Source organism: Gopherus evgoodei, chromosome 1 (assembly GCF_007399415.2).
Source record: "Gopherus evgoodei ecotype Sinaloan lineage chromosome 1, rGopEvg1_v1.p, whole genome shotgun sequence".
Taxonomy (NCBI): Eukaryota; Metazoa; Chordata; order Testudines; family Testudinidae; genus Gopherus; species Gopherus evgoodei.
This window is the reverse complement of record NC_044322.1, coordinates 225,731,519-225,755,575: the sequence shown is the minus strand read 5'-3', so window position 1 is coordinate 225,755,575 and position 24,057 is coordinate 225,731,519. Positions and strand designations below refer to the sequence as shown.

The 24,057-nt window shown below is 47.3% G+C and overlaps 2 protein-coding genes across 4 annotated transcripts; one reads left to right on the top strand and one right to left on the bottom strand.

Moving 5' to 3' along the window:
• Positions 1 to 2,064: 2,064 nt before the first annotated feature.
• Positions 2,065 to 9,758, bottom strand: NECAP1 (NECAP endocytosis associated 1). Of its 3 annotated transcripts, XM_030538136.1 has the most exons (9): positions 9,557 to 9,758; positions 8,683 to 8,703; positions 7,227 to 7,327; positions 6,967 to 7,071; positions 6,535 to 6,616; positions 5,965 to 6,073; positions 5,671 to 5,857; positions 4,976 to 5,081; positions 2,065 to 4,638 (listed from the first exon to the last, which is right to left on the bottom strand). In XM_030538136.1, the coding sequence occupies exons 1-9, from the start codon at positions 9,652 to 9,654 to the stop codon at positions 4,590 to 4,592; spliced, it is 858 nt and encodes a 285-aa protein (XP_030393996.1). In that variant the 5' UTR covers positions 9,655 to 9,758; the 3' UTR covers positions 2,065 to 4,589. The 3 variants fall into 3 exon arrangements, with proteins under 3 accessions (XP_030393996.1, XP_030394004.1, XP_030394011.1); XM_030538144.1 differs by lacking the exon at positions 8,683 to 8,703 and having other exon boundaries at positions 9,557 to 9,757; XM_030538151.1 differs by lacking the exons at positions 8,683 to 8,703; positions 9,557 to 9,758 and adding an exon at positions 8,042 to 8,667.
• A 9,030-nt stretch (positions 9,759 to 18,788) lies between these two features.
• Positions 18,789 to 20,068, top strand: LOC115644516 (C3a anaphylatoxin chemotactic receptor-like). The gene is given in 3 exon segments (XM_030548999.1): positions 18,789 to 19,295; positions 19,297 to 19,784; positions 19,786 to 20,068. Coding segments are annotated over 3 exon segments (1,278 nt in total).
• Positions 20,069 to 24,057: the final 3,989 nt, after the last annotated feature.

The following is a 24,057-nucleotide window of genomic DNA, read 5'->3' as shown; positions in this document are numbered from 1 at the left end:
GTCTTCCTCTTCTCATCCTTCAGAAATTCTATTCAGTGCAGGCCCAAGACCTTGTCCTGCACCAGAAAATTCGTGCCTGTAATTCACAGCCGATGCCGCACTACTGATGGCATCAACCAGGGAAGCCGGGGTGGAACCAGGACTTGGGTATTTTTGCCCAGCCTGCCCAAAGCAGGATTAGATGACATAATGGGAAAAATGCCCAGCTACACTACAGTTACCACCAGTGGAGTTGAACCATTTACAAATTATAGGTCCTAGTTTTGCCCAGGTGTCACAAACTCTCCCACATCATCTTTCAGACCCCATGTTCGTGGTGGTAGCATTCCCCTCTCATTCAGCCAATGCAACGGCTCACCTCCCACCCAGCTTCTCTGTTCACTGCTATGGGCCTAGAAGCAGCTATTCCCAGCAGACCAAGTAAGCCTGCTGGTTCATTCTGCAGTACAAAATAAATATTGTACTTGGGAGATAACCAGATCAAATCAAAGACTCATAGTCAAAGGCCTAGCCTTAATCCTTCATCTGGAGAGAGCTGCTGTGTATAACATCATGTGTAGGAGGAGGTCTTAACAGCCAGCCCTTTGCTTAGGCGGGGTTAGAAGACAGCATTTGCAATGCAAGGTGTGGGAGAGGGGAAGTGGGAGGTGCTAACATAGGGTCACTGCACCAATAACCTAATGCCAGAACTAAACCCTCTTCACTGCAAACAGAGAAGAGGAGCTGTCTCCCTGTCCTGCTCATAATGCATGTGGGGGGGGCAGATTTATAGGATGTTATCAAGATGATGCAATTCAAACTGGTTCCCTTACTAGTTCCTCCATGCTGCTGTACGTGCAAAACCAAGATCAAAGCTACCAAAGCAGTAGGATCTCCATTCCTCTTCCCTGCACTCCTCCTCACACATTCCCATATTGCTCCGTCCAATCCCCTTCTTTCTCCCCCTTTCTAGTACCTCCCCGCATTGTTACTTCCTTGAGGATTTGACTCTGGTGAAAGGAGCTGCTGTACATAAGCCTGCATTTACCCACAGAACAAGCAGAACTACATTACCAGCCGCCTCTGATACCATGCTTCACACCAAGACTAAGAGAAGGTCACTCCCCACATCGGCAGGGGTGCGTAGCCTCCAAGGCCAATCCTTAGCCTCTCTGCCATGTCTAACACTGGGAAAATAAGCATTTTGTGGTATGGGACACGTCTCCCCCCTGGTAACTGAAAGCCATCAAACACCTTTCAAATCAGCCACCATAGAAAACTGTTCCCAGCCGCTCCTATCTATACTGATCTGGGTTGAAGTTACTGATGACCTAGACAGCAAAGTCTCTAGCTCTCTCTAACAGTTACCAGAGCATTAACATAGCTGTTCATTTTCATTTCTACTTCAAGATTTTCAACACATATAACACGTTACTAGCCTTTCCCCTGAATATGTTCTAGGAGTGCAGAAGAACTCTCACACCATGAAGTTTGGCTGCTCAGTGCCAGGGGTTTATCGCTTCACTTTGTGGTACTGCTGCAGGTGCACAATGGTAGTGGGTTTCAGTGAGAAATATTCCCCATAATGCCTTTCATCCTAAAGCACTTCAACTACTATATACTCCTGCCATTGGTTTAAGACAAACAAGAACAAATACTCTTACACACAACGCACAATTAGCCTGTGAAACTCATTGCCAGGGGACGCTGTGATGACCAAAGGCATAATCGGATTCAAAAGATAACTTCATGAGTTCATGGAAGATAGGTCAGTCAATGCTTATTAGACAAGGTAGTGAGAGACACAACCCCATGCTTGGATGACCCCAAACTTGTACACTGCTCTGTACACTCCCCATAAAGCTCTGGTATTGTCCATTGTCAGAGACAGGACGCTGGACTTGATGAACCATTAGTGTGATGCAGTATGGTCAACAGGGCAGCTGCCCCAGCACAAAATTCACTTCATTTAAGACACATGCGTCTGACGAAGTGGGTATTCACCCACAAAAGCTTATGCTCCTATTCTTCTGTTAGTCTATAAGGTGCCACAGGACTCTGTCGCTTCATTTAAGAGAGAGTTCATTTTCCCAATTTTTTCTTGTTTTTAATTACCATTATTGCACCGTACATTTTATGCTTTATATACATACAACTTTAATTTTTGCTTCTTCAGCTTTGTAAATACATAATATATTATCTCCAGAATACTAGCTAAGACATTACACAGAGGAAGAGGCTCCTGGTTAGTTGCTAATTGATGCTGTGAACTTCCTTAGTTTTGGAAACTGATATATAATTGAAATGACTGGACCTGCCACTGATATGGAAGATATGAGCCAACAGCCAGGGCACATGGCCTGGGGTAGGGAACAGCAGAAGAGGAAGGGGTTAATGATTTACACTCACCCATGTAACAAATTCATAGGAGAAAGGGAAACCTCGGAGACAGGAAGCTAAATCAACAGTGAGATTCAGGAGCAAATATCAAGAGGGGAAAATACAGCTGGCGGTCAGGAATAGGTGGCTATTTAAAATCCATCCAACCAAACCAGCAGTCCGGTCCCCACCTCCACAAGTGGAACTGCAGCAGCTTTACAGAGACATGGCACTCCCACACGTCTCTCCAAAATAGTTTTTGCTCCCTAGATATACTCCAAGTGCAATTGGCCTCTCAATGCCCTCAGGACTAGCGAGCCTGCAGAGAGGTAGTCTGCAATCGCAACAGCGGAGAAGAGAGAAAAAGGGTTGGAGACCAATTGGAAGTACAAAAGTGCCCAATTAGCAGCTCTCCTTTTAGAACTTTAGCCCTGCGATTTTAGACGTGGAGGGCAGAAATTCAGTGAGCAAAGTTTTAGTGCTTCCAGGGTACATCTGAGGATAGACGTGTTGCCACTAGTTGAGTGTCACAAACAAGAAGACCCCTACTGCCTGCAAAGCCCATGTCTAGTGTTCTAGAAAGCAGATCCCAGCTACAGGAGGGTTGGGGAGACTGGCTGCTCTGCTAGGGACTCCACTGAAGCCCATATGGTGGAAGTGGGTAGGTGGCCAGGCTTCCCTGTAAAATGACCCAGATTAGCAAGTGGAGTTGCATGGCTACTTGGAAGCAGGGTAGGGGGGAATGAAAAGCAAGGGGCTTTAAGAGCCTCCCCAACAGAACAAGGAATGAGGTACAAGACCCCGCTGCCTCAAGAGACTTTGTATGCCCTTAAGAAGGGCTTGAGGGACAGGGGGGTTCAGATCACATTAAGTCATCATGGCAAATAAATCCCACAAGTGGAAAATTACACAGGGGGGGGTGGCACAAGGAGAGAGCATCCATTTCCAAAATGGCCTAGCTGTCATAGCTCATATGTCATGCAAGACCTGACCCTAATCAGGGTTCAGCCAGCTTCCCACCTGCTATCAATCTCTCCCCAAACAGATTGGATGTGGGGGGGTGTCCTATGGGATCTGTCCCTTTCCCACCCTCCTTCAGTGCAGCCTGAGCTATCTATGGGTGCAGGGAAACTGTTGTAATGCAAGTGATTTCGACACAGCATTGCCAGATGCAGGTGTCTCACCAGGACATATCCCAGCTGAGGCTAGGGAGATGAAGTGCTGATGGAGGTGGGATAATCCAGTCGCTAACCAGCCACACCACTAGCATGGCTGTTCAATTATAAAAACAGGTGTTTTTACATACTTCCAGTTAAAACAGCTCAATGGCATGTTGAGATCTCAGTGGCGGAGGAGGGAAACAGCAGAGTGCTTTGGGAGGGCAGGGAGGGAAGCAGCACCAGGATCAGCTTCTAAAAAGAACAAAGCAAGAAGAGAAAGTCATGATCATAAAGTGTCAGGTCTGTGGCCCAGAGGCAGGTTGGTCTATAAATGGACCTGTGTCTCCTCCCGCAAAGCCACAGGGAACACCCATCACAGGGAAGATCTGCATATCAGACCAAGGAGAGAGGACAAGAGAGTGGTTATGGCTCAGCCTGGACAGACATGCCATGATTAAGGATTAATGCACAAGATCCTGTTCCATGGGAGAGAGAAGGCAGACTGCTCCAATCTCCTAGCTGTTCCTATGTTAGGGCCATAGCTAACCCATCAATACAAACTAGTGCCCCAAACAAGGCTGCATGAAACCCTAACAGCCCTCAGCCCTGCAAGCCAAGCTGTAGTGATTTGGATCTTTACTGTAGAATACCTGTGAAAGGTTTTTAACAGTAGGAGGGAGCTGGCCCTTGCCAGAGGGAGAGCTTAAGAACACAAAAGCCTCTGACAACTTCAACCCTCCTCATGGGCCTCACATTACGGATTCTTGATTTCCCTGTACAGCTCAGAAACAATAGGATGCACCTCTCAATAGCCAGGTGGATAGAGAAGATACAACTCCCTTCATCTCCCTAGCTATCATATGGTGGAATTTTGAGATGGTTCCCTCAGGGTTTGGCAGTTTCACTGTGAGATCAAAAAAAATCAGTCTCAATTGAAGTGGAAACTTTAGAAGGAAAGATTGTCCAGGATTTTTGATTGAAGTCTTGAGAGGTTTGGAACCCTCTGATCCCACTTGATGCCCCTAGAGCCTCTTGGTCATTGGTCTGTTCCCACTCCACTGCCTTTGCCATTCAGAATTGGACCCAGTTGGACTGCTGAGGACCCTGATTGGGAACAGCGCTGAAAGGACAAAAGGACTGTTAGAGGGTACAGTTCCAGTCTTGGGATTGTTGTCCCACCTATACAGCTCTGCCAATGCCTCTCAGACCTCCCCTGCAGCCCCCCTGCTTTTCCAGTACTGAGCTCCCCACAGAGCCCAGCCAATGCCCCTCAGACCTGCCCTGCAGCCCGCCTCCCCTCACAGCCCTGCCAATACCTTGCAGACCTGCCCTGCAACCCCCCTGCTATTCCAGCGCTGGGCTTCCCACACAGCCCTGCCAATGCTCCTCAGTCCTGCCCTGCAGTGCTCCCTTTCTTCTCATGTAGTCTGTCTTCTGTCCCGTTCCCTGCTAGTTACCTGGATGCAGTGCTGAAGTCTCCCCAGAGGTCTGTGTTGGCTGGAACAGCAGCAAGTGCTGGTGCCTTAGAGATGGATGCAGGAGAGTCCAAATCTAACAGGATATCTAAGGGCAGGAAGAAATACATACATACCCAGAATTGTCGATAAAACAGGCTCACAGTGTTTAAATACCATTATCCTATAGGATATTTCCTCCCTGCAAGGTCACTGCTATTGAAATACATTGATCACCTGTAGAGACAACCCTGCCTTCAGAAGAAGTGACGTGAAGGTTCCAGGGCTATATTACTAGCTATTCTTGCTGGGTCTCCACCATGCTTCCAGCTATGTTTTGCTGCAACTACCTCAGGGATGCGTACCATCCTCGTGACCCAATTCAATATTTTCCCAACATTACAACTAGCAGCCTCATCATTTGCGTCATGAACACTAGCTCCAAAAAGACAGAGGACTGAGACCACCAATTCATTTCACACAAGACACTGAACAGACAGGAACTACTTTACATTAGTACTGATCAGGGCTGAACGCAAATGAGTGACCAAATGCGCAACTGATAGGGCTTGAGAGATTCACAGATTTCAAGGTCAGAATGGAGCACAGGCCACAGAACTTCCCCAAAATAATTCCAGTTTGAACTAGAATAAGTTGTCCTGTGCTCGTGACCCCTCCCATCCATACTAAGCACTTACCAGCATTGCCCATGTTGCTGGATTTCAGCACTGGTGGCGGCGTCACATGGTTGGAAATGGCTGTTGAAGATGGGGGAGGGATTGGAGGGGCTGTGATTTTTCCACCTGGAGGAGGTGGGAGCAGGTTCAGCCCCCCCAATCCAGCTGCACGGGGTTTGGGTGCCCCTCCTTTCTTTGTTGGCATGTTCTGTAAAGACACCAAAATGGATTTGAAGAGGATTCTCTAGTGGAATACAGCTGTGAGCCTGGAGATGGCACCTGGCTCAGAGTTGGCTAGGCTGGGGAGATCCTTACCCCAATGTTTAGTTTGATGGTCTGTCCTTCCTTGAACCCTAGGTCCAGTTTGGGGCGTGTGTCAGTTTCCTGTGACTCCTTGGAGATCTCAGTCTCCTGTTTCACCCATCTGGATTCAAGGAAGGAAGAAAAGGAGAAGCAGCTGAGAGCCCTTGATGAATGGGGGCCTCAAAGGGATCATGGGACATTTTCTACTGGGGACACATTGTCTGGCTTTATTACCAGTACTGCCTTGCAGTGTCAGCACTAGAGACAGGCAGCAGAGAGTTCAAGCTACATGTCCCCAGAAGGACAGTCCCTTTAACACTACAGTACATCCCAACCACCCCATTCCTGCCCTGCAGTGGCACCAATTGGGAGACCGCCATGTCAGAGGCAAAAACAACTCTGTGACCCAGGTTAACTTTGAGCCCATACCTTGGCTGACAGTGTCAACTGCCACTGCTGAAACTGCACAGCTGGGCTGCACCAGGGCCCAAAGGAATCCTGCCCCCATGGTGCCATGGGTGAGCACCCACCACATGCTGCATACCGGCAGAGGAACAATGCCCTAAGGAAGATGGGACTCACTTGAAGTGATCCTGCAGGGAGACATTGAAGTCAAAGGCGTCACCCCGATCTGAGAAGCCGATGCCAATGAAAGCGCTTCGCCCTGGTGGGAAACAGATGTCAGCAGGAGAGGGGAAGTCTTGCAGATTCCTTATCAGCCCAAGGTATCAACCCACTCCTCGCCCAGATGTCGCATACCTTCACTTGTCAATCCACAGACCTGCTCAGCCTACTGCAATCCCCCGCAGCAGCCCCATCCATGGACAAACTGCCCAGCCACCTCACCATTCCAAACACACACCAGCACTGAAGAGGGCAGCTAGCATCCATGTAACTCAGTCAACAAGCTATGGCCAGATCTCCTTTGCCCTGGCCAGAAGGTACCTCATTTGTATTCGCCTTTCCATGGCACACTCCCTGCTGCACCACATAGCATCTTCCCTTTCTACTCACCATTCCCATCCTGAATTCGGAGAACAAAGTACCGGCTGGAATCTGTCACAGTCTCCACTGCAAGGCCAGGGAACTGGTCTATGGGAGCCTGAGCAAAGAGCTCCCCTGGAGGATAAAGGGCAAGGAGTTAAGGAAAGGAACCCCATGCATTCTTTCCCACAAAGAAAACTGCTATACTAAGCTATTAACTAAGGCGCCCCCGCTCGGGTGAGTCAGAGGTAGCAGTCATAAAACAACCTCACACCCTCACCCTGCCTTACCTGAAATTTTATCCTCTAGCTTTATGTATGCAATTTTGCCTTTTGACGTGACACGGAGACGCCCTGTCCAGTCCGGCTGGTCCAGTTTCCAGTCAGATGCCCTGGGTGGGGAAATGAACAGCAAGGTATGTTCACTGACAGAACCTCAGGCCTGCCCTGCAGCCTCTTCCTATTCTGCACTTCCCACACAGCTCAGCTGATGCATCTCAGTTCTGACCTGCAGCACCCACTGCTCTCTTATTTCACATCTCTTCTGAAATTAAGTACAAGTCTCAGACTCTCAAATTTCTCTCAGCTGTTATTAGCTCCACACAGGAGACTTTGATGGCCCATCTTTCTTTATTTACTCCCCTGTGCAGGCAGAAATAGAAATAACCCAGAGAAAGGCATCGAAAGTTGTTAGAGGTACAGACAAGGGAAAGGGAAAGGGTTCAGTCCAAGGAGATGTTCAGAGTACAAGGCTGCTGCATTGAAACAGGGAAGGCCTGTAAAAATGATTAATGGCCTAGAGAAGGAAACCACACTGTTATTGCTATTTACCCCATTCTGTTCCAGGAAAACAATGAGACACTCTGAAATTAAACAGAGTGTGTTTAAAATGGATTAAAAAGGAAGTTACACTTTCACACATCCAAATACCATATCATTAACCACGGAACTCTCTGTTGCAGGATGTTACTTAAGCAAAGCAATTAAGGGATTTCAGAGACCAGATTATACATTTATATGACCGGGAATAGCATCTGCAGTGATGCTTGAGCTAAAAATTACTAGGGCTAGCAACACTTGCACTTCAAGGTGTAAGTCAGTCATACCAGTGACTTTGTAAGGATGGCATTGTAGAGTTTGATAATCATGTCCTGCAATTCCAGATGACATATGGTCCATCCTTAGGCAAGGAGAAAGATTTGCTAACTGCTGGCCCGGCAAACTCATCCCGGGATTTGAGGGTCAAGATGAATTCCTTCTGGCTCATACATCACTATGAAGCGATGTCGTGTAAGGTAAGCTCAACTTTTACTTAAGCCCATTCACTCTTGATGTCTGCCAAAGTAGACAGGTGTAACTGAGGACATAAGTTAGCCCTGAAATTTGACTAAATATTTGATTTTTATAATCAAAACAATAGTATAAAATCAGCTAGTCAATCCCCAAACCTCTGCAACATGGAAAGAATGTTTTCCATCCATAAAATGAAGAGCATGAGACTGATTTTGGTTCTGATTTTCGAAAAAGCTGAGCAACCACTACTCCAGCTGAAGCCACTGAAGTTGCAGATGCTCAACACCTCAAAGTCAGGCCCCAGTTGACTTGCTCAAGGCCAGAGGGGATCAGCGCAGGTACTAGTACCCAGAAGCATTTGCCCACCAACCCTCTGCTTATTCATGCAGAACAAGTCACACTGACTCCAGTCAAATCTGTGACTGTGCAAGAGCCAAAACAGAATCCAGCTCACTCTTCTGTAGCTGTCCTGGATCTGCAGGGATAATGGAAGGTAAAAGGTATTTGTCACTGAAAAGAGCAGGTATTGTATGACTCAGAGCACACACAGGGAGCAGAACTGTTGAGTAAGGTGCCATTTTTATATGGAGTCATTTTTCCTTCCCTTGTAGTGTCAGAAAATCGAACACCACATTGCCTATGACACAAGCATTAGGAAGTAAAACCTACTGGCATTGGGACAGTGAAACTAACCAGTCAGATGGGGGAAAATAAACATCTACAAATAGCAAAGAGATGCTGGCTTCGTTTGCATTTTCCTCATTTTAACAATCTGAGGGAGGGGGAGGAAGAAATAGCTTGGAGGATTCCCCCTCCCTACTAGTTTGCCTGTGCATTTTAGTACTGCTGAAGACTGCCAGGCGGCAGGGCAACCGCTGGAGACAAGGAGGCTCCATTTATCCAGAGAACAAGTGCAGCAAACACAGGGGCAGCACACGCGTCTCTCAAAGGCGACCCAGCCCTGCCCAGGGAGAGCCCGCTGGGGTGGAAGGGGCGGGGGAGCTCACTTGCCCCAGCACTGCCAGTAGAGGGGTCTGCGCAGCCCACGTGTGGGGGGCTGAGCGCCCCCAGACCGAGCGCCCCCTCCGTGCCCGCAGCCGGCCCGGCCCAAGGCTCCGCAGTCCAGTCTCCCCCCGAGGCTTTCGGAGCGCGGAGCCCCCGGGACGAGAGAAGCGCGGGACAGTCCCGCTGGGCGCCGGGGGCAGAGCGGGGCCCGGGGGCAGCAAGCGGGCCGGGGGGGGGGGGGAGCGGGTGAAGCTGCCCCAGGGAGCGGGACGGGACACGCCGGCCCCGCTCAGCCAGAGCACGGCAGGATGCGGCCCCGCTACCTGTATCCCCGGTTGGAGGCCCGCGGCGGGATGCGGTAGACGCTGACATCGGGCTTCACACACAGGATGGACTCGTACTCCGCCTCGGCCGCCGCCATCTCGAATCTGAGACCCCAGCGGGGGGAGCGAAAGGTCCTAGTAACGGGGCGCGCTTCCGACCGCCATTTTTGTTAAGGGCAAAGGCTGCTCGGTGTGAGATGGCGGCCATGTTGGAATCAGGCCCGTTGAAGTTGTGGCGAGAGCCATTTTGGGTCCTGGCAGCTTCATACCGGCAGAGCGCAGCCATATTGTCGTGTCAAGCCGTGACGGACGCTATTTTGGATCCTGGCAGCTTGGTCGCCGCTTTGCGTGGCCGTGGTGGAAGCGGGCCGATGAAGCTATGGAGGTCGCCACCTTTAATCCTGGCACCTTCTCGGTTTTTCGTCTTCAGCTCCATTTTGGAAACGGGCAGCGTGGAGCAACCACAGGAGGCCATCTTGGTTCCTGGCAGAATAGGCCGTGGCCCTGTGGTTCTACAGCGGGGCCTCCCAAGTGTGATGGCGGTGGCTGGTGCTGGCCCGGGGGCGGGGCTAAAGGGCCCTGTGAGATTTAAGGGGGCCTGTGTTGAGGTGGGGTGTGTTGATAGACTAGGGATACAGGGCAGTATGGGGGGGGATCTGGTTTGGGGTGCAGGGCAGCATGGGGCAGGTTTCAAGGCTGTGGTGGTTCAGGAGGGAGGCTGAGCTGCCAGTGCCCTAACATGGCGTGGGCAGCTGGCGCCCATAGGGCATCAGCCGCTCCTTGCCCCACTGCCCAGGGAAGGGCTAACATGAGCACTGCTAAACCATGGACATACAGGCAAGAAGAGCGCAGCGCCACCACTGCTGACCCAAGCGTTCCAAAAATCGAGTCAGGCCCCAGAAATCAGGAGATTTTTCTATTTTAAAATTATCTTTATGGGATTCTTTGCTGGTTTCTGAACAGTTAACATGCACTGGTCTCCCGTTTCCAAGCTTTTCTCTGTAACCGCAAGGGCTAGAAAAGGTTGTTTTAAATTAAAGCTGGAATTCTTCTGTAATCACATTAATCTAGGAGCTGAGTCTTTGAAGAAAAACACCAAGTACTACAAGATTCATGATAATAATTGTAAGATATGGCAACACTGACCAATCACAAAGTACCTGAGGGGAAATTGCCCACTTCCTCTCCTTGCCACCTGTCACTGTGATGAAGACGATGCACCCTAAAATGAACAAATCCAAACCATTCCTGCCACACAAATCTCTGTTAAAAATACTACCCCAATACCTCCATACAATGTAACCAACCGCTTTCTGCATGTCATACTACAATATGCTGATAAGGGGCAACTAAATATGCAAACAAGCCAAATGAATATGCAAGTGAGGAACACTTGACTATGCAAAGGAGCCATCTTGGTTTCTTTTCAGGGTTTGTTTTCAGGGTTCTCTGAAAGGGCAGGTGGCCTTCTGAACAACTTCCACAGACCCGGCTCTTGGGAACATCCCCTACAAAGTACTGAGTGGCACCCAGAGGGAGGGGATCTCTGCAGCTCTGTGCCACAGAAACCCAACTGATCATGGCTTCCTGGTCTTATCATTCCCATCCTGGGCAGCAGACAGAATTGCCGGCTAACTCCATGCTGAAGTCAGCTCTGGGATTCCCCACTTCTCTTGAGAATGCTCAATGATGACCACCTCCACTTAAAAAAAAACAACAACAAAAAAAACCAGTACCCTCCACCGTCCCTCAATTCCGAGATTGTCCATCTTCCCGACAAAGAACCAATTGGTTTTTCTCAACAGCAAATTATATAGCGATGCTAAATTATCTCCTCCACCCTTGGCATTTTGAGTCCCCATAGTGGTTTGCTTCAAACTTGGTTCCCCTCACCGATAAACAGGTGCTAGGGGCTTACAAAACAGAAAGAGAAAACAAGAGGTTTGACAGAACAGAGCCGCGCTAGAAACGGGGACAGCCAGGGGACACAGCTAGGGGAAGGGCAGCTTAATACCCTTCCTGCTTCAACAGCTCTTCTTCCTTCTTTGCAAGTGATCACACAGAGTCTGGATTTTGGTATGTGCCAGCCCTTCACTCTCTCTCTCCAGCTGACCTGTGAGGGGGTCTGACTCATCCTCCCCATTCCTCTCTTTGGCTGTGCAGTTTAAATATCTGACCCACACCTCCTGTCCTGTAATCTATGCTTCTGAAACATAACTGTGAAGCCTCATACCCCTTCAACTGGGGCGGGCGGGGAGGGAGGGAGAACTCCAATCTCTTACCTACAAGTCCCCAAATCTCCCTCAGCTTTGAGCAGTGGCTTCTTCTTTCCATCCTTGGTTTGCTCCCCAAATGGGCACCACTGACCGGGTATTTATGCAGATAAGACTCCCTTTGCTTGCATCCTTACACCACAGGCAAGGACAGTCTCCAAAGAAATTAATAGGGGGAATAACTAACTGAACAAGAACTGAGAGGGTAGGGAGAATGCTTCCTAATTTGCAGGTGTCTTCTTTGGAGATGCAAATAAAAGCCTTGCTGCATATTTGTAGGGAAGATGATGGGCTGTGGGGGGAAATGGTGACATTAAAAGCCCTGGGGAATGCTATTTGATGTGCTGTACCCGATCCCCCCAATGCTGGTGCAAAATACACCTGCTGAGCTTCCCCTACTTGACAGGTGGGCATCACAATCCCAGAGACTGCAAAAGTCAGCATAGAAAACAGGTCAGGTTCCCTCTGATCTCCTTACAAATGGCAGTGTTCTCTGAATCCCAAATGCATCTGTGCTTGAAATTCTCCTTTTTCTGCACTGAGGGCCTCCCTCTCCCAGCTCGGCCCAAATCCCAGCTGTAGCTCACCCCCCGCACCTTTATTTATCCTCAGGGTCTTCCCTCTTCCTCTTACCGTCCCTTACTGATGTGAGAATAGGGTGACCAGACAGCAAGTGTGAAAAATCAGGACGGGGTGGGGGGGTAATAGGAGCCTATATAAGAAAAAGACCCAAAATCAGGACTGCCCCTATAAAATCGGGACATCTGCTCACTCTATGTGAGAATGATCACAAAGCTAAAATCAACCCTCCAATGTCGCTTTGAGCCCCTGACCTTTACAACTTATGAAACAACATAATTACCGGCTCCCAGGGTCCACTAGGCTCTCTCACTCTGGTAGCCAATACAACAGATTCACTGGCAAAGAGGGATTGTTATCCATGAAAGGAGGGAGGCAGAGAAAGATACCCATGAGGTTTCAGCCTTCCAAGGACTTGTCATGGCACCAGGGAGCCATCTCTCCACCCTCTGCCCCAGGCAGGGCACCACGCAATGTGAGGGAGCCGATCTGATGTGTCCAAGGCCAGTGGGGGAGGGCCATGCTCGATTACTGATAATAATAATAATAATTAATAATTAATAATTAACAAAAGACAAAAAGAAGGTAAAACAGGACACAAGAAAGGATTATCTTTGGCAGCATCTTGCGGTGTCTTATCTGGTGCAGAGAGAGAATATATATCTACACACAGGGAGGCATGGGCAGCTGGACCTGCGACCTTTCATCCCATGCCCCCCTTCCCTCCCAGGTCCCTCACAAGGGACAGGCTCTCGAGCCGGTAACACGGTACGTGATTGAGTCCCAGTCGAAATCGTCAGGGATTTCCTCATTGGGGCCTGGAGGAGGGACTGGAGGCCGGGGGACCAGATGGTGAGCTGAGTGGAGGGGGAGGAGGGAGAGAAGGGGAAATAGATGGTTAGAGGAGAAGTCAAGCTCTGTCCTACTGGGTTCTTGGGAACAATAAAAGGGGAAGGACTCAGGTGTTGTGAACTTCCCCACAGCTGTGACCTGCCGAGACACATTCCCCCTCAGGCAGCACACATTGCCACCCCAAGACAGTGTCCTATCAGTGTCCAGATTGGGAGCAGGGGGTCAGGTGGTCTAAGAGTAACTGCAGCAATGGGAGCTTCCCCGTGAGCTGCCCTCAATGCTGTTCAGCATCTAACTAAGGCCTAACGAGTCTGTCAACATGAGCTCCCTCACAGCAGTGCCCAGTGAGCACCCAGCTATGGGAAAGGGGTGGGAATGGGAACAAGATGGGGGAGTGAGAGGAGTCGGGCAACAGAATTTGCTCTCACCAGTGCAGTGCCAGTGTCCTGCTGGGGGACCTCCTGCAGTCTAGGCTCCCTTAGCCCCACTCCAGCTCTCTGACAGCAGAGGGGAAAGGCCCTGCCAGCATGTGCTGCTGGACGGCTGAGACAGCTGGGGTGGGAGTCATATTACATGTCTTCATTTCACCCCTTACCTGGGCGATTATACCCTGGATTGTCCTGGGTGGAAATCTGGTACATAGGAGATGGCCCGGAGAAGAGATGAGAAGGCTGAGGCTGACCATAAGCGTTCACTGCCAAAGGAAAGGGAAAAGACCATGAGTGATCCCCTCATCCAGCTTGCCTGGCACTGACTGGGCTTCGCAGCTCAGCCGCAGAACAGACTGACTGACACACACCAGGGAGAATCAGGAAGTGTTCAATGGACAGCCCTGACAATGCGTTACAGCTCACCCACGGTACCAAAACGATATTGTTATTCTACTGGGTTAAAGTGGGGAATTTTTTCCCATCGCCCCCTCCCTCGACATGTCCCAAGTCGGGTGAAAATCAAGCTGCGGCAAGGCCATTATCTCTCCGCGCTGCCCTTATCAGCTCCTCATAGAACATTATCCAAACCATTCCTGCCCCACCAATCTCTGCTACAAAAATCACCCCAACACTTCATTACAATGTGATTAACAGCTGCTTCTCATAATGCAATCCTACTCTTCCTCAGCCCCACCCTTAGTCAGGGCTCAGCTAATGCTCCTCAGTCCTTCCCTGCAACCCCCCTGCTATTCCAGTCCTGGACTCCCCACACAGCTCTGCCAATGCCCCTCAGTCCTGCCTGTAGCACCATTGTTTCTTAATGACTGGCCCCCTAACATATAAGGAAATGAAGTGTTCAAATCCATTTCTTCTGATTGCTTCAGAACAGAAAACAACATCACTGAAAAGAGATGCAAATTCAGTTCCTTACAGTTCTGCTGGGGAAAGGGTACAGAGCTCTGTAAAGCTCATTATATTTTTCTTTCCTCTTTCATTAAGGTAAAAAGCAGAATAAAAGTAACAAGATTTGACACCTACATGACTCAGAAAGTTGTAGTATTTTCACTGATGCTACTTACAGTAAAAATGGCTGAGGCTAATAGTCCTCATGCTTCAGAGTGAAATCTTGTCATCAGTTGGTGGTTGGGAAGAAATTTCCTTGCAGTGAGGTGCATTACAGGATTTTATGTCTTCTTTTTGAGGCATCTGGCACTGACCTCTGTTGAACATGATATTCCATATTAGATGGACCAAGTTAACAAGAGTTAAAATATAAGATTAGATGGATGCAGTATACAAGATTCATGACCAGATGGATCAATGTTGTGATCTGCTACACCAGATAAAATAGACCAGTAATGTGAGATGGTCCAACAGGCTATGGGATGCTGAACTAGATGGAGCAATGATCTGTGTTATCATGGCAAGAGACAAAATCTACTGCTTTGATCTCATGCGATAAGTCAAATTTTCTTATGAAAACTATGATTTCTTATGCGCATATCTATGCTCCCTGACAACTTCTAGGTCTTCTTACTCTTCCATTCCTTCTTGTTGTTAGCACCATACTTGCCCACATGCTAGTGTTGCATTATCTCATCAGCATCAGGCCAGATGTTTTGCAGCTCATGTTATCTGCTAATGGAAGTGACTCATTCTTGCCCTTCCTCTTGGGTGCAAAAAATTTTAAGATAACGGACATTAAAAAAAAGTCAATTTCTAAACTGACCATATAAGTTGTTCTCTGGTGACTTCAGAGCCAGTGCTTAAGACAAGAGCTATGATCAGAGTGGTTCTTGCTCGCCAGGACTTATATATGTTGTGATGGTGTGGGTCTGGCGGGACTCAACTGAGAGTGCCAATTCAGGACCAATTGCTTAAACAAAGCAGTTACAGCCCTAGGCTGGGGTTTTTCCACCTCTAAGGCAAACCAAACCAGCCAAAGAGGACTTCAGTTTCACCCCACTGGCTAACCACAAATCACACAAGAAATTTCCTTAGACACTCCAGTTTCCCAGTATCACCACCAGTGCAACTCATCCTGGGGATGAATGGTTATGAAAACCAATACCCCAGTAAAAGAAAATGGTTCTCTCGATCCCAAAGGACCAAGCCCCAGACCCATCAGATCTTACCCACAAATCACGCTGTTGCCAATCCTTTAGAATCTAAAATCTAAAGGTTTATTCATAAAAGAAAAAAAAATAGAGATGAGAGCTAGAATTGGTTAAATAGAATCAATTACATACAGTAATGGCAAAGTTCTTAGTTTAGGCTTGTAGCAGTGATGGAGTAAACTGCAGGTTTAAATCAAGTCTCTGGAGAACATCCCCCGCTGGGATGGGTAATCAGTCCTTTGTGCGAAGCTTCAGTTTGTAGCAAAGTTCCTCCAGAGGTAAGAAACAGGATTGAAGACATAATGGAGATGAGGCATTAGCCTTATATAGGTTTTTCCCGGTGTAAGAACACTTCTTTGTTCTTACTGTGGAAAATTACAGTAAAATGGAGTCTGGAGTCACTTGGGCAAGTCCCTGCATACTTTGCTGAGTTACAATGCGTATCTGCCTTCTCTCCATGGGTCAGTTGTGTAGCTGATGGTCCTTAATGGGCCATCAAGCAGGCTAAGCAGAGCTAACACCAACTTGTCTGGGATGTTTCCCAGAGACACAGCACAAATTTGAAATACAGACAGCATAGATCTAATACTTGTAACTTCAACTACAAAATGATAAAGACATACAGACAGCATAATCATAACCAGCAACCCATAACCTGGTCTTAGACACCTTATATGACCCCCTTTACATAAGATTGGGTGCCACTACAGAACCTTGGTTGCAAACCATGTTCTATATGGTCCCAGTTTATATCAATGATGTCACATATGTATGTATCAAATTTACTCAGGTGACAAGTAAAACAATGTCCTTTTTTTCTAACTCCCAGCCCAACAAACTTGGGGCTTGTCTTCACATACAGTGCCACAGTAGCACCAGTGCATCTGCACCACCTCAGTGCTTATTGAGGATGCTCCTATACCAATGGGAGAGCTTCTCCTCCTGCGTAGTTAATTCAGCTCCCCATGAGGCAGCAGATATGTTGGTGGGAGAAGCTTTCCTATCGTTGTAGCATAGTCCACTTGGGGGACGGATAGCTCAGTGGTTTGAACACTGGCCCCCTAAACCTAGGGTTGTGAGTTTAATTCCTTGAGGGGGCCATCTAGGGAACTGAAGTAAAAATCTCCCACCACCCCTTTGTTTCCCTCCACTGGCTCTCCCTTCTTCACTGTATCAAATATAAACTACCAGTCTTTACTCTGAAGGCAGCTTAGCCCTCCCTTACCAAGCCTTTATTGGCCATTTTCCTCAAGCTCCTTCATGCTTTCAGTTATGCCGCCCTTTTCCTGGGAGCAGCTCCCCCATCACAGTCCATAGCATCCCTTCTTAAAACTCATCTCTGCTGTGATGCCTAAAGATATCTTAACATTGGGTAGGCAGCTGATGTGGTAAGACTGCTGTTTATGTTAATCATTATTTCATTGTTTACCTTGTCCTCCCCTCCTTGGTATTTCATCCATCTTTTGTCCCATCCTATGTTACAGACTGTAAACTCTTTGGGGCAGGGCCTGTTTGATTGTTTTTATGTGTGTTCATTGCCTCAGTGCAGCCTAGCTGCTAGTGTAACAGAAATTTATGATTGTAATAATAATAACAGAATCACGCTGGGTTCTCTCCTACTCATGCTTTCCCAGCAATAATGAAGATGTTGCATGCTGAATTAGACCCTTGGTGACCCCTGTGCAACTTCACTATCTTCCGATCATGCCCTCAGTGATACTTCTGCAACCTGATTCTCTTTATGGGTCTGACATCAGTCTACCTGCCTGGAACTTGTGAACAATTCTGTTAATGCACAGGAAGAAATAGAATGAAGTTGCCTCTCACTGAGCTATCTTGGCTCCATTAGGGGAACGTGAGTGAAAAGCAGTCAAAACTATTTTAGTCATTCAAGTGAGTAAATCTGTTCTGAACACATCCAAGGGCTGAGGGAGAGGTGTTGTTTTTACATTGCCATTATTCAGAATAAAACTGTACTTTAATCTCTCCGTGCCTCTTTCTTCATCTGGAGATAATCACAGAATCATAGGATTGGAAGGGACCTCGAGAGGTCATCTAGTCCAGACCGCTGCAATCATGGCAGGACTAAGTGCCATCTAATGACACTTTCTGATGTATGTAGAGGTCTTTGAGATCTATTAAATCCTGTTATTACTCCATATTCCAATTTCTCTTCTTCTCTCAATAGCTCTCTTTATTTACCTCTCTTTTTCTATCCATTTCTTACTCTTCATCCTACGTCTCTCCTTCCTTGGAATAGTGGGGGTTGGGGAGTGCTCAAGATTAAGCTGCATTGGCTAGGAAAGCAGGGGAAATGGAAGATTTACACAAGACTTTTGCTGACAATGTCCCCTTCTGTATGGAATCGCTGACTCCACGGTTCTAGTTGTTACATCATGGTAACAGTTGCAAATCAGAGGCTCATGGGAATACAAAAATTGCTTTCAGGGCATAAACCTCACCATCCAAGAGAGAGGAAACCACTTCTATTTTAAAGGAAAAAAGAACAAAGACTGATTTTTTCCAGTAAAAGAGAGAATTATATATATTTTATAGAGAGTTAAAAGGAGGTGAGGAGGGACAGCTGGAATTAGGGTAATGGAGAGTGTCAATAAAGGATAATCTCTACTAAGGATAGTGCTGGCATTAAAGGTGATTTTGGACATAGAGGAAGCTCAGTGCACCCACCCTTATACTGTGGCACTATGACCACATTTAGTGGCTAGACCACATAGAAATGTAGGATTTTGCAACAGCCTTTGCACTAGTACAGCCAGGTCTTCCTGTCCAGGCAGTAGGGGGGAATTGTGCTTTCATACTTATATGTTCTATCCTGAGTGCTGACAGCCCACACAAGGATGTTTGGTTACATACAGAAAGTGTAATCTTGAGGTTGGACACATACAGCAGGCAGTGGGGTGTGTTAATGATGTTAATAGCAAATGATCTTCTATTTTTTTCCCACCAGTATCTAAAGACTATGTCTCTGTTCCTGAGTAGTAACAGCACATACAAGCCAGATGATGGTGCCATACTACGGTACGCACCGGAAATCATTGGTTCCTTAATTATCTTCATTCTCACCTTTATCCTGGGCCTCCTGGGCAACGGCTTGGTGATCTGGGTGGCTGGCCTGAAAATGAAGCGGACCGTGAACACTGTGTGGTTCCTGCACCTTGCCATCGCTGACTTCCTGTGCTGCATGTCTCTGCCATTCTCCATCATTCACCTGATCCTCCATGAGTACTGGCCATATGGCTACTTCCTCTGCAAGGTTATCCCATCAGCCATCATCCTCAACATGTTTGCCAGCGTCTTCCTCCTCACTGCCATCAGCATTGACCGGTGCCTGATGGTGATGAAGCCAGTTTGGTGTCAGAACCACCGTAATGTGAGGCTTGCAACAGTGATGTGTGGTTGCATATGGCTCCTCGCCTCCATTATGTGCAGTCCTGCCTTCCTGTACCGTGAGACCGTCAAAGATGGAATTTGGCAAAACTGTATGCTGTTATCAGTTTGGAGATGATATGGATTATGGAGATTATATAGATTACGACAAAAATTCAGCCATGAGCTCTGGCATATCCTGTGATGAATATCCTGCAGAAGGCACAACTGATTCTGAGTTAACCAAATCTGCTGTCAGCTCACCTAATGTTGGCATATTTCAAATGTCAAGTGTTCTCCCTTCAGAGTTATGTGAGACTCCTGGTGGTTTCTCCAGTGCTAATATTCCTGGTAGCCTTTACAATTATAATGACTTACTGGGGGACTTCCCCATCTGCAGTCGGCCAACCACCCTACTGACCATAAATATTACCAGGATTATCTTTGGCTTCCTCCTTCTCTTTAGCATAATGGCAGTTTGCTACATCCTTATTGCCATCAGGATGCACGGAGCCCTATTTACCAAACCCCGTGATAAGACCCTGCGAGTGATCCTGGTTGTGGTGGTTGCCTTCTTTGTCTGTTGGGCTCCATGTAGTTGGGGCACTGTCTTTCCTAGCTATGCCAGGCACTGGATTTAATGAGGCAGTAGCACTGTGGGACCACCTCTCTATAGCACTGGCCTATGTGAACAGCTGCATCAACCCTTTGCTCTATGTATTTGTGGGGCGGGACTTCAGGCAGAAGGCACGCCAATCAGTGCAGGGCATCTTGGAGGGTGCTTTCAGCGAGGAAGTTACACGCTCCACTTCCTACTCACGGGACAGGACCAAGACTTCAGCAGACAGGGATATCAGCAGTAACACTCTCTAAAATGGGACTTCCAGGCAGCACTGCCAGAGCAAGGGGGAAGTTTGCACCTTCCATGGCAGTGACTTTTTGCTTTAGGTCAGCAGAGCCAGAACAATGAGTTTGACAATGTGTGGTGGATTATGTAGTTTCTCCTTTAACATTACTAAATAAGAATGTGGTTGCAGAATATCTATGTTCTACATTTATTAAGCATGTGTCACATCATTTGTACCTGCTAAATTACAGGGAGAAGTTACTTCGACATTTTTCCTTGGAATTTGTCATTATACCTTTCCCCACCCTTAACTCTGCTTCTACTGGGACCCTGAACTTTTTCACAGCAGTGCCCAGAAGGATTGTCCTCTGGGAATTTTAGTTTTCCTCACAACAGTGCATTGTAGCAGACATCCCCTACCTGGTCATCAGCATTGGAAGCTGCCTTTCAGGCCAGTATTCCTAGGGTCTTTTTGTTTCAGTTAACCATGGCCTTGCTCCCTACTATTCCTGTCCCCAAGGGCCACTTCTCTTATTTTCATGGCAGCTTAAGGAGATTTTCTACATCGCAGATAATACATCACTGTACAGAATCAGTAAGTGGGGCATAAGGGGCAATTTTCTGAAAAACAAACCTTATGCTGTCACATGGGTTCATTAGAAGTAGGACCCTCCTTTATGGCTTTAGAAGGTCCCCTTGATATTACAGCCTGAGATACAATGATGAGGCAATTGAGGTAGGTCCCACCAATCATGGAGATGTCCCTACTGCATCTAAAGCTGCTGGATATCCAAGTGATCAGCACAGTGACTGCCATCCAGCAGGTAAAGCTGAGCAGGCTGGAGCTGAGTCACCCCTTCTGTAAAATTTCAGAAGTGAGATGGCTTGGAAGGTGGTGTGCCTGAATTCAAACTGTATGCTTCCATTAGACACGAGAAAGGACTGAGAGATGTGGAAGGAAGTGGCCACACAGAAACACACAGTGCTATAAATACTCATGTATACAAACAGCCTGTTGTTTCCTTCAGTGCAAAATAGAGATGGGCCAAAGCCGCAGTTCTGATCAGATATGAACTTCCCCAATGCTTAGAGTATTCTAAACCTAGAATTCGACTAGATGTGCAAAGTAAAAGACGCATATGGAAAAGTTTTAAAGCAAGGGAGCGCTATCTATACACATGGACACTACCACGATCCCCTTGTCTCTGAGTGTAAATAAATGCTACACCAAACGCTTAGAGTATTCCAAATCTAGAATTTGGAAATCATGGCTTCCTGGTCATATCTAATATTCTACTGTGTATTAATGGCATGGGAATAACTAGTTACATAGTAGTACTGTAGAAAAGGATCTGGAGTTATAGTGGATCACAAACTGAATATGAGCCAACAATGTGAAGGCTAATGTTCTAGTGTGTATTAACATGAGTGCTGTATTTAAGACACAGGAGGTAACTGTCCCATTCTACTCAGCCCTAGTAAGGTCTCAGGTGGAGTACTGTGTTCTGTTCTGGGCACCACAGTTTCACTACTAACTGTGGTATGTAACCTATTACTTAAATCAGCCTCTGTACCAGATGACTGGAGGAAAGATAATGTGAAATTCTTTTTAAAAATTGGCATAAGTGGTGATCCTGAACACTACAGGCCGGTAAGTCTAATTTCAGTATCAGGCAAACTGGTTGAAACTATAGTAAAGAACAGAATTACCAATACAGAGATGAACGTGACATGGGGGAGGAAAGAGAAATCCTGCCTAATCAATCTACTAGAATTCTTGGAGGGGTCAACAAACACATGGGCAAGGGTGATCCAGTGGCTATAGTTTACTTGGACTTTCAGAAAGCCTTTGATAAAGTCCCACACCAAAATCTCCTAAGCAAAGTAACTAGTTATGGGATAAGAGGGAAGGTCCTCTCATGGATCAGTAACTGGTGAAAAGATAGGAAACAGTGTAAAGAATAAAAGATCAGTTTTCACAGTGGAGAGAGGTAATAGTGAGCTCTCCCCAGCATCTCTGGTGGGACCAGTTCTGTTCAACATATTCATAAATGATCTAGAAAAAGGAGTAAACAGTAAGATGGCAAGTTTACAGGCAATACAAAAATCACTCAAGACAGTTAATTCCAAAGCTGACTGCAAAGGGATCTCATAAAACTGGGTGACTGGGCAACAAAAGGGCAGATGAAATTCAGTGTTAATAAATGCAAAGTTATGCACTGCAGTGATAGGCAGATAATTAAAAACACAAATATTTCCCATTACATTTGGGGTAATTCCATGCTGCCTTTCTTCTGTGCATTATGCAATGGATAGAATGAACAGGCTGAGATTGTCTGACCTAAATGAAGTGTAAAGCTTCAACAGTGCAGCTCTTTCACTAGCTACTAGGGCTGTCCTTCCTACAGAGGGTCTTGATTTCATATCTGACTTTGGTGCAGGCAGCTCCTCCTCTCTCTCCAGGCTATGCAGGTAGGAGCCAAACCCTAACAATAAAGTTGATAAATCTTGTGTTTCACCTGACCAGTAGCCACTGAAAAATAACTCAACAGCAGCACCAAAAGGGTTAAACCATAAACATTCACTTTTTGTTTTTATTAAGAAAGCATGCACAAAAATAAACTCGTGAGGCCACACCCCCTCTCCTCTCTCTTTGACACAAAGCATCATGGGCCACACCACAGTGCAAGGGACTCCTCTCGCTTGCAGGCTGATCTCCGTTGACTGCATCCCTTCACTCCTGACAGGCTACGTCACCAGCTTGCAGTGCAGTTCCAGTGCGAAGCCCTTTGACTCCACGTGTCCAATCCAATGCCATCTTGCCCACAAATGATGCACGGTATTTCAGGGGTGGGGGGCGAGGCTGGTTTGCACACTGACCGGCATATATTTACATATGCAAACGATGCGCAACTGAATATGCAAACAAGGCAAATGAATATGCAAGTGAGGAGCACTTGACTACGCAAAGGAGCCATCTTGGTTTGCTTTCAGGGTTTGTTTTCAGGGTTCTCTGAAAGGCCAAGCGGCCTCCTGAACAACTTCCATGGGCCCGGCTCTTGGGAACATCCCCTGCAAAGCACTGAGTGGCACCTGGAGGGAGGGGATCTCTGCAGCTCTGTGCCACAGAAACCCAACTGAACATGGCTTCCTGGTCTTATCATTCCCATCCTGGGCAACAGAGCGAACTGCTGGCTAACTCCATGCTGAAGTCGGCTCTGGGATTCCCCACTTCTCTTGGGAATGCTCAGTGATGACCATCCCCACTTAAAAAAAACACAACAAAAAACAGTACCCCCCTCCCCCCATCAAATCCAAGACTGTCCATCTTCCCGACAAAGATCCAATTGGTTTATCTCAACAGCAAATTATATAGCGATGCTAAATTATCTCCCCCACCCTTAGCATGTTGAGTCCCCATGATGGTTTGCTTCCAACTTGGTTCCCCTCACCAAGAAACAGGGGCTAGGGGGCTACAAAACAGAAAGAGGAAACAAGAGGTTTGACAGAACAGAGCCATGCTAGAAACAGGGGACACAGCTGGGGGAAGGGAAGCTCAACACTCATTCCTGCTTCAACAGCTCTTCTTCCTTCTTTGCAAGTGCTCACACAGAGTTTGGATTTTGGGATGTGCCAACTCTTCACCCTCTCTCTCCAGCTGACCTGTGAGGGGATCAGACCCATGCTCCCCATTCCTCCCTTTGGCTGTGCAGTTTAAATATCTGACCCACACCTCCTGTCCTGTCATCTATGGTTCTGAAACATAACTGTGAAGCCTCACACTTCTTCAACTGGGGTGGGAGGGAGGAATCCAGACTCTAACCTACAAGTCCCCAAATCTCCCTCAGTTCTGAGCAGTGGCTTCTTCTTTCCATCCTTGGTTCACTCCCCAATGGGAACCACTGACCGGGTATTTATGCAGACAAGACTCGCTTTGCTTGCATCCTTGCACCACAGGCAAGGACAGTTTCCAAAGAAATTAATAGGGGGAATAACTAACTGAACAAGAACTGAG

Bases quoted from the DNA above. Each gene is read 5' to 3' on its own strand.
- NECAP1 (XM_030538136.1), bottom strand. From the start codon at position 9,654: ATGGCGGCGGCCGAGGCGGAGTACGAGTCCATCCTGTGTGTGAAGCCC. The intron at 5,858-5,964 runs GTAAGGATCTCC...GTGTCTTTACAG, and splicing joins CCATCAAACTAAACATTGGG to AACATGCCAACAAAGAAAGG. The intron at 5,082-5,670 runs GTAAGTGCTTAG...TCCTGCCCTTAG, and splicing joins CAGCAACATGGGCAATGCTG to ATATCCTGTTAGATTTGGAC.